The sequence below is a fragment of the Penaeus japonicus genome, unplaced genomic scaffold (assembly GCF_977035675.1).
Source record: "Penaeus japonicus unplaced genomic scaffold, GWHDUDI00000001_assembly GWHDUDI00000028, whole genome shotgun sequence".
In the NCBI taxonomy this organism is placed as follows: domain Eukaryota; kingdom Metazoa; phylum Arthropoda; class Malacostraca; order Decapoda; family Penaeidae; genus Penaeus; species Penaeus japonicus.
Genome location: NW_028234430.1, coordinates 4,955,866 through 4,964,626, shown reverse-complemented (window position 1 = coordinate 4,964,626; position 8,761 = coordinate 4,955,866). Strand labels below are relative to the sequence as shown.

At 47.6% G+C, this 8,761-nt stretch overlaps 1 protein-coding gene across 1 annotated transcript in view; it reads right to left on the bottom strand.

The window, feature by feature from the left end:
- LOC122252663 (uncharacterized) overlaps window positions 1-8,761 on the bottom strand; it is a 37,066-nt gene that overhangs the window by 7,862 nt on the left and 20,443 nt on the right. The window contains 2 exon segments of the mRNA XM_086553651.1: window positions 1-4,728; window positions 4,731-8,751. The exon segment at window positions 1-4,728 is cut by the window's left edge and continues 409 nt beyond it. Of these exon segments, the coding sequence (XP_086409777.1) occupies window positions 1-4,728; window positions 4,731-8,751 (8,749 nt within the window).

Genomic DNA, 8,761 nt, shown 5'->3' with positions numbered 1-8,761 from the left:
TGTTATAGCCATCAACCCTGCTGGAATCCTCAACGTTGATCTTGGTTCGACTAGCGGACAGAGCTTTACTCTTGAATGGCTCCAGTTCCTGGTTCAAGGGTACTGGGGAATCCAAGTCGGTGATGCTGAGAACAGTCTCCAGGTCCGAGTCGCTCTCATTGTCTGTCGTGGACCCTATGAGATCCAGCGTGTCCTCTGTGTCCGATGCCTGGACGGTTTCGACGGTTTCAGGACTGGAACAGACATCTGGAAGGTTGTCCTCTTGGTCATTGATGTATTTGATCAGCGAACGGCGGTTCTGCTGAGTATTCTCTCTCGAAGTGGTGCTCTTGGACCTGAGTTGGACCTCCGACTCTGGTTCAGAGATCTGAGCTGACAATCCTGCAGTTGAACCTCTTGGGGATTTCTGTACCTTTAATCCTGCTGTTGAACCTCTTGGGGATTTCTGAACCTCCAATCCTGCTGTTGAACCTCTTGGAGATTTCTGAACCTCCAATCCTGCAGTTGAACCTCTTGGGGATTTCTGAACCTCCAATCCTGCTGTTGAACCTCTTGGGGATTTCTGAACCTCCAATCCTGCTGTTGAACCTCTTGGGGATTTCTGAACCTCCAATCCTGCTGTTGAACCTCTTGGAGATTTCTGAACCTCCAATCCTGCTGTTGAACCTCTTGGAGATTTCTGAACCTCCAATCCTGCAGTTGAACCTCTTGGGGATTTCTGAACCTCCAATCCTGCAGTTGAACCTCTTGGGGATTTCTGAACCTCCAATCCTGCAGTTGAACCTCTTGGAGATTTCTGAACCTCCAATCCTGCAGTTGAACCTCTTGGGGATTTCTGAACCTCCAATCCTGCAGTTGAACCTCTTGGAGATTTCTGAACCTCCAATCCTGCAGTTGAACCTCTTGGGGATTTCTGGACCTCCAATCCTGCAGTTGAACCTCTTGGGGATTTCTGAACCTCCAATCCTGCAGTTGAACCTCTTGGAGATTTCTGAACCTCCAATCCTGCAGTTGAACCTCTTGGGGATTTCTGAACCTCCAATCCTGCAGTTGAACCTCTTGGGGATTTCTGAACCTCCAATCCTGCAGTTGAACCTCTTGGGGATTTCTGAACCTCCAATCCTGCAGTTGAACCTCTTGGAGATTTCTGAACCTCCAATCCTGCAGTTGAACCTCTCTGAACCTCCAATCCTGCAGTTGAACCTCTTGGGGATTTCTGGACCTCCAATCCTGCAGTTGAACCTCTTGGAGATTTCTGAACCTCCAATCCTGCTGTTGAACCTCTTGGGGATTTCTGAACCTCCAATCCTGCAGTTGAACCTCTTGGGGATTTCTGAACCTCCAATCCTGCAGTTGAACCTCTTGGGGATTTCTGAACCTCCAATCCTGCAGTTGAACCTCTTGGAGATTTCTGAACCTCCAATCCTGCAGTTGAACCTCTTGGGGATTTCTGGACCTCCAATCCTGCAGTTGAACCTCTTGGAGATTTCTGAACCTCCAATCCTGCAGTTGAACCTCTTGGAGATTTCTGAACCTCCAATCCTGCAGTTGAACCTCTTGGGGATTTCTGAACCTCCAATCCTGCAGTTGAACCTCTTGGAGATTTCTGAACCTCCAATCCTGCAGTTGAACCTCTTGGGGATTTCTGAACCTCCAATCCTGCTGTTGAACCTCTTGGGGATTTCTGAACCTCCAATCCTGCAGTTGAACCTCTTGGGGATTTCTGAACCTCCAATCCTGCTGTTGAACCTCTTGGGGATTTCTGGACCTCCAATCCTGCAGTTGAACCTCTTGGGGATTTTTGAGCCTCCAGTCCTGCTGTTGAACCTCTTGGAGATTTTTGAACCTCCAGCCCAGCTGTTGAACCTCTTGGAGACCTCTCAGAGTGTAGTTCTATCTCTTCTTGAGTTTCTAAATCTAACATAGTACCTGTTATTGATTGCCTTGGAGTTACAAATTTCTCTAGCTCACCAACTGAATCTCTAGAAGATGTATTAGAATGAAAACTAGCATCTGACCCTCTAGGTGAATTGTTCACTTCTTGAACGTCTTGATATTCTGTGACTTCTATCTTAATTTCTGGACTAACTGATGAAGCTCTTGTTGAACTGTATGTTTCAATTTCAGGTGTAAGGTGACTTGGTTCCCTGGTGTCCTGGTCGCTACGATCTAAGGCAGGTTCACTACTCAGCCTGCGTACCAAGAAGTCCAGTATCTCTGCTCCAATTGATTTACGGGGTTGAAGATGTTTTGCCTGTAGTTCATGGGCTTCACCCAACAGACTTTCGGTTGAAACTCTTGGTGCCTGTGCTTCATCTATGCCAGGGGTGGGGGACAGCTTATCTGTGCGATCTTGTTCTTCCAGAACTGAACTATCATCTGGCTCCAGAGCACTTGTAAGTGCTTCTTGGCTTACATTTGATAGCCTTGGGGATCTCAATATATTTATAATTTCTTCATCCACAGATGAAGCTATGGATGATCGATTTTTCAGTATATCTTCCAGTGACTTTCGGGGTGATATGCTAGTTACTTCATTCTCTACGTTAGACAACATGTCACTTTCATCTGGCAAAGGCTGATTACTTACTCTACGAACTAATAAGTCCAACACTTCTGATTCAGTTAGTTGAGTCTGAGATTCTTCTAAACCAGCAGGTGGACTTCTAGGTGAAGCTGAAATTTCCATACTTTTGGTAGATTCTTCTAGTGAAATCTCTTGGTCTTCTGATGAGTCCTGTGCAGCTGTGTCAATATGTTTCTGATAATCAACTTCTTCAACTGAGCCCTTTTGTGGAATATTAGAATCAATGCCATCTTCCTCTGTTGTGAATTGACGACTGAGTCGACGCGCAAAGAAATTGAACAGTTCTGCACCAAGTGACCTTTGAGATTCTGTTTCTAAAGATTGTTGTTCTGAGGTTTTATTCACGGTGAGTGCTTCATTCTGGTTCGACTCTTCAACTAACATTGATTCTATCCCAGCAGATGAGCCTGATGGTGCCCTTTCTGCTTCTGGTCTGGATGACCTTCTTGAGTCAGTTACTGGAGAAGAGGATCTTGGTGATCTTTCTGCTTCTAATCCTGCTGCTGAACCTCTTGGTGATCTTTCTGCCTCCATTCCTGCATAAGATCCTCTTGGTGACCTTTCTACTTCCAGTCCTGCAGCTGAACCTCTTGGTGACCTTTCTGCTTCTAGTCCTGCAGTTGAACCTCTTGGTGACCTTTCTGTTTCCAGTCCTGCAGCTGAACCTCTTGGTGACCTTTCTGTTTCCAGTCCAGCATAAGATCCTCTTGGTGACCTTTCTGCTTCCAGTCCAGCATAAGATCCTCTTGGTGACCTTTCTGCTTCCAGTCCTGCAGCTGAACCTCTTGGTGACCTTTCTGTTTCCAGTCCAGCATAAGATCCTCTTGGTGACCTTTCTGTTTCCAGTCCTGCATAAGATCCTCTTGGTGACCTTTCTGTTTCCAGTCCTGCATAAGATCCTCTTGGTGACCTTTCTGCTTCCAGTCCTGCAGCTGAACCTCTTGGTGACCTTTCTGCTTCCAGTCCTGCATAAGATCCTCTTGGTGACCTTTCTGTTTCCAGTCCTGCATAAGATCCTCTTGGTGACCTTTCTGCTTCCAGTCCTGCATAAGATCCTCTTGGTGACCTTTCTGCTTCCAGTCCTGCAGCTGAACCTCTTGGTGACCTTTCTGCTTCCAGTCCTGCAGCTGAACCTCTTGGTGACCTTTCTGCTTCCAGTCCAGCATAAGATCCTCTTGGTGACCTTTCTGCTTCCAGTCCTGCAGCTGAACCTCTTGGTGACCTTTCTGCTTCCAGTCCTGCAGCTGAACCTCTTGGTGACCTTTCTGCTTCCAGTCCAGCATAAGATCCTCTTGGTGACCTTTCTGTTTCCAGTCCTGCATAAGATCCTCTTGGTGACCTTTCTGTTTCCAGTCCAGCATAAGATCCTCTTGGTGACCTTTCTGCTTCCAGTCCTGCAGCTGAACCTCTTGGTGACCTTTCTGCTTCCAGTCCAGCATAAGATCCTCTTGGTGACCTTTCTGCTTCCAGTCCAGCATAAGATCCTCTTGGTGACCTTTCTGCTTCCAGTCCTGCAGCTGAACCTCTTGGTGACCTTTCTGCTTCCAGTCCTGCAGCTGAACCTCTTGGTGACCTTTCTGTTTCCAGTCCAGCATAAGATCCTCTTGGTGACCTTTCTGCTTCCAGTCCTGCAGCTGAACCTCTTGGTGACCTTTCTGCTTCTAGTCCTGCAGTTGAACCTCTTGGTGACCTTTCTGTTTCCAGTCCTGCAGCTGAACCTCTTGGTGACCTTTCTGCTTCCAGTCCAGCATAAGATCCTCTTGGTGACCTTTCTGCTTCCAGTCCTGCAGCTGAACCTCTTGGTGACCTTTCTGCTTCTAGTCCTGCAGTTGAACCTCTTGGTGACCTTTCTGTTTCCAGTCCTGCAGCTGAACCTCTTGGTGACCTTTCTGTTTCCAGTCCAGCATAAGATCCTCTTGGTGATCTTTCAGCCTCTAGTCCTGCAGCTGAACCTCTTGGTGACCTTTCTGCTTCCAGTCCTGCATAAGATCCTCTTGGTGACCTTTCTGTTTCCAGTCCTGCATAAGATCCTCTTGGTGACCTTTCTGCTTCCAGTCCTGCAGCTGAACCTCTTGGTGACCTTTCTGTTTCCAGTCCTGCATAAGATCCTCTTGGTGACCTTTCTGTTTCCAGTCCTGCATTGACATTTCTGCTTCCAGTCCTGCAGCTGAACCTCTTGGTGACCTTTCTGCTTCCAGTCCTGCATAAGATCCTCTTGGTGACCTTTCTGCTTCCAGTCCTGCAGCTGAACCTCTTGGTGACCTTTCTGTTTCCAGTCCTGCATAAGATCCTCTTGGTGACCTTTCTGCTTCCAGTCCTGCAGCTGAACCTCTTGGTGACCTTTCTGTTTCCAGTCCTGCATAAGATCCTCTTGGTGACCTTTCTGCTTCCAGTCCTGCAGCTGAACCTCTTGGTGACCTTTCTGCTTCTAGTCCTGCATAAGATCCTCTTGGTGACCTTTCTGCTTCCAGTCCTGCAGCTGAACCTCTTGGTGACCTTTCTGCTTCTAGTCCTGCATAAGATCCTCTTGGTGACCTTTCTGCTTCCAGTCCTGCAGCTGAACCTCTTGGTGACCTTTCTGCTTCCAGTCCAGCATAAGATCCTCTTGGTGATCTTTCAGCCTCTAGTCCTGCAGCTGATCCTCTTGGTGACCTTTCTGCTTCCAGTCCAGCATAAGATCCTCTTGGTGACCTTTCTGCTTCCAGTCCTGCAGCTGAACCTCTTGGTGACATTTCCCTTTGCAAGTTTGATGAAGCTCTTGATGATCTTCTTGAGCCCTTTTCTACATATGAACCTGGACCTCCTGAAGGTTCTTTGGGTAATGAAATGTCAGTCAGATCTTCCATCGATCCTTCAACAGGTTCGGCACTCTGATCAGCAACAAGTTCGGGTGTAGGTTGGCTACTAAGCCTACGTGCCAAGAAGTTGAATATTTCTGTTCCAATAGATTGACGAGGCTGACTTTCTGATTCAAGCCCTGCAGAAGATCCTCTTGGTGACTTTTCTCTTTCTAGCCCTGCAGAAGAGGCTCTAGATGACCTTCTTGAGTCTCTTCCTGCAGATGCCTCTGCTTCAAGTCCTGCAGATGATCCTCTTGGTGATCTTGCTCTTTCCAGTCCTGCAGATGAGCCTCTTGGAGTCCTTCCAGAGGGTATCATCTCAGTATCTAGTCCTGCAATCGATCCCCTTGGTGATTCTAGAACTCCCAAACCTACTAAAGATTCCTTCACTAATGGGATATCAGTCAGATCTTCCATTGATCCTTCAACAGACTTGTTATCTTCGGCCTCTCCTTCTAGACTGGCAAACGAGCCTCTTGGTGACCTTTCTAGTTTTATTTCTGTGGAAGAGCCTCTAGGTGACCTTGATTCTAATCCTGCAGTTGAACCTCGTGGTGATCTCTCAATTTCTAATCCTGCAGAAGACCCTCTGGGCGATCTTGCCTCTTCCAGTCCTGTAGAAGAGGCTCTAGATGACCTTCTTGAGTCTATTCCTGCAGACGAGCCTCTAGGTGACCTTGATTCTAATCCGGCAGAGGATGTTCTTGGTGACCTTTCTCCTAATCCTGCAGAGGACCCTCTAGGTGATCTTGCCTCTTCCAGTCCTCCAGAAGAGGCTCTAGATGATCTTCGTGAGTCTATTCCTGCAGAGGAGGTTCTTGGTGATCTTTCTGTATCTAATCCCGCAGATGAGCCTCTAGGTGACCTTGATTCTAATCCGACAGAGGAGGTTCTTGGTGACCTTTCTTCTAAGCCTGCAGACGAGTTTCTAGGTGACCTTGAATCTAATCCTACAGGTGAGCCTCTAGTTTCTAACCCTGCAGAGGATCCTCTAGGTGATCTTCCCTCTTCCTGTCCTGCAGAAGAGGCTCTAGATGACCTTCTTGAGCCTCTTGGTGATCTTTCATATGATAGCATATCGGTGTCTAGTTCTGCAACAGATCCCCTTGGTGATTCCAGGACACCGAGATGTACTGATAACTCTTCCACCTGTGGAATGTCACTCAGATCTCTCACTTCCACTGACTCCATGTCATAATCTTCACTTTCTGCTTCTAGTCCAGCGTAAGAGCCTCTTTCAGACCTTTCTGATTCAAGTCCGGCAGAAGAATCTCTTGGTGACGACCTTTCTACTTCTATCCCTGCAGAGGAGCCTCTGGGTGACCTTTGTGCTTCAAACCCTGCAGAAGAGCCTCTAGGTGACCTTGTTTCTAATCCTGCAGAGGAGCCTCTAGGTGACCTTTCTGCTTCTAACCCTGCAGAGGAGCCTCTAGGTGACCTTTGTGCTTCTAATCCTGCAGAGGAGCCTCTAGGTGACCTTGTTTCTAATCCTGCAGAGGAGCCTCTAGGTGACCTTTCTGCTTCTAACCCTGCAGAGGAGCCTCTAGGTGACCTTGTTTCTAATCCTGCAGAGGAGCCTCTAGGTGACCTTTCTGCTTCTAATCCTGCAGAGGAGCCTCTAGGTGACCTTTCTGTTTCTAATCCTGCAGAGGAGCCTCTAGGTGACCTTTGTGCTTCTAATCCTGCAGAGGAGCCTCTAGGTGACCTTTGTGCTTCTAATCCTGCAGAGGAGCCTCTAGGTGACCTTTGTGTTTCTAATCCTGCAGAGGATCCTCTAGGTGACCTTTCTGTTTCTAATCCTGCAGACGAACCTCTAGGTGACCTTTGTGCTTCTAACCCTGCAGAGGAGCCTCTTGGTGTTTTCCCTTTTTCTAATCCTGTAATAGATACCCTTGGAGATTCCGGGCCACCTAGACTTTCTGAAAGCTCTTCTACTTGCGGAATATCACTCGGATCTCTTATTTCCACTGATTCTGTTTCATAACCAACACTCTCTGCTTCTAAACCTGCTGATGAGCCTCTAAGTGACCTTGATTCTAATCCTGCCGAGGAACCTCTAGTTGATCTTCCTTTTTCTAGTCCTGCAGAAGAGACTCTAGATGACCTTCTTGAGTCTGTTCCTGCAGTTGAGCCCCTTGGAGACCCTTCAGATATCATGCGAGTGTCTAGCTCCGCAACAGATCCCCTTGGTGATTCCAGCATGCCTAGACTTACTGGAAGCTCTTTAGGTGATGAAATGTCAGTCAGATCTTCCATTGATCCATCAACAGGTTCGGTACTATAATCCCCATTTTCAGTAAGAAGTTCGGATGTAGGTTGGCTACTAAGTCTACGCGCCAAGAAATTGAATATTTCTGTTCCAATTGATTGACGAGGCTGGTTTTCTGCTTCAAGCCCTGCAGAAGATTCTCTTGGTGATTTCCCTCTTTCTATTCCTGTGGAAGAGGCTCTAGATGACCTTCTTGAGTCACCTCCTGCAGATGGTGACCTTTCTGTTTCGAGACCTGCAGAAGATCCCCTTGGTCCCAAAGAACCTTTAGATGATCTTCTTGAGTCTCTTCCTGTAGATGCCTCTGCTTCTAGTCCTGCAGAAGATCCTCTAGGTGATCTTCCCTTTTCCTGCCCTGCAGAAGAGGTTCTAGATGACCTTCTCGAGTCTATTCCTGCAGAAGAGCCTCTTGGCGATCTTTCATATGATAGCATATCGGTGTCTAGTTCTGCAACAGATCCCCTTGGTGATTCCAGGACACCGAGATGTACTGATAACTCTTCCACCTGTGGAATGTCGCTCAGATCTCTCACTTCCACTGACTCCTCATAATCTTCATTTTCTGCTTCTAATCCTGCAGAGGAGCCTCTAGGTGACCTTTGTGCTTCTAATCCTGCAGAGGAGCCTCTAGGTGACCTTTCTGCTTCTAACCCTGCAGAGGAGCCTCTAGGTGACCTTTCTGTTTCTAATCCTGCAGAGGAGCCTCTAGGTGACCTTTGTGTTTCTAATCCTGCAGAGGAGCCTCTAGGTGACCTTTCTGTTTCTAATCCTGCAGACGAACCTCTAGGTGACCTTTGTGCTTCTAACCCTGCAGAGGAGCCTCTAGGTGACCTTGTTTCTAATCCTGCAGAAGACCCTCTTGGTGATTTTCCTTTTCCCAGTCCTGCAGATGAAGCTCTAGATGACCTTCTTGAGTCAAGTCCTACAGATGAGCCTCTTGCTGACCTCTCAGCAGCTGTCATTTCAATGTCCAAACCTGCAACAGAGCCCCTTGGTGATTCCAGAACTCCTAGGCTTACTGTGGGCTCCATAGTTGATCGAATGTCAGAGTCGATCTGTTGAATC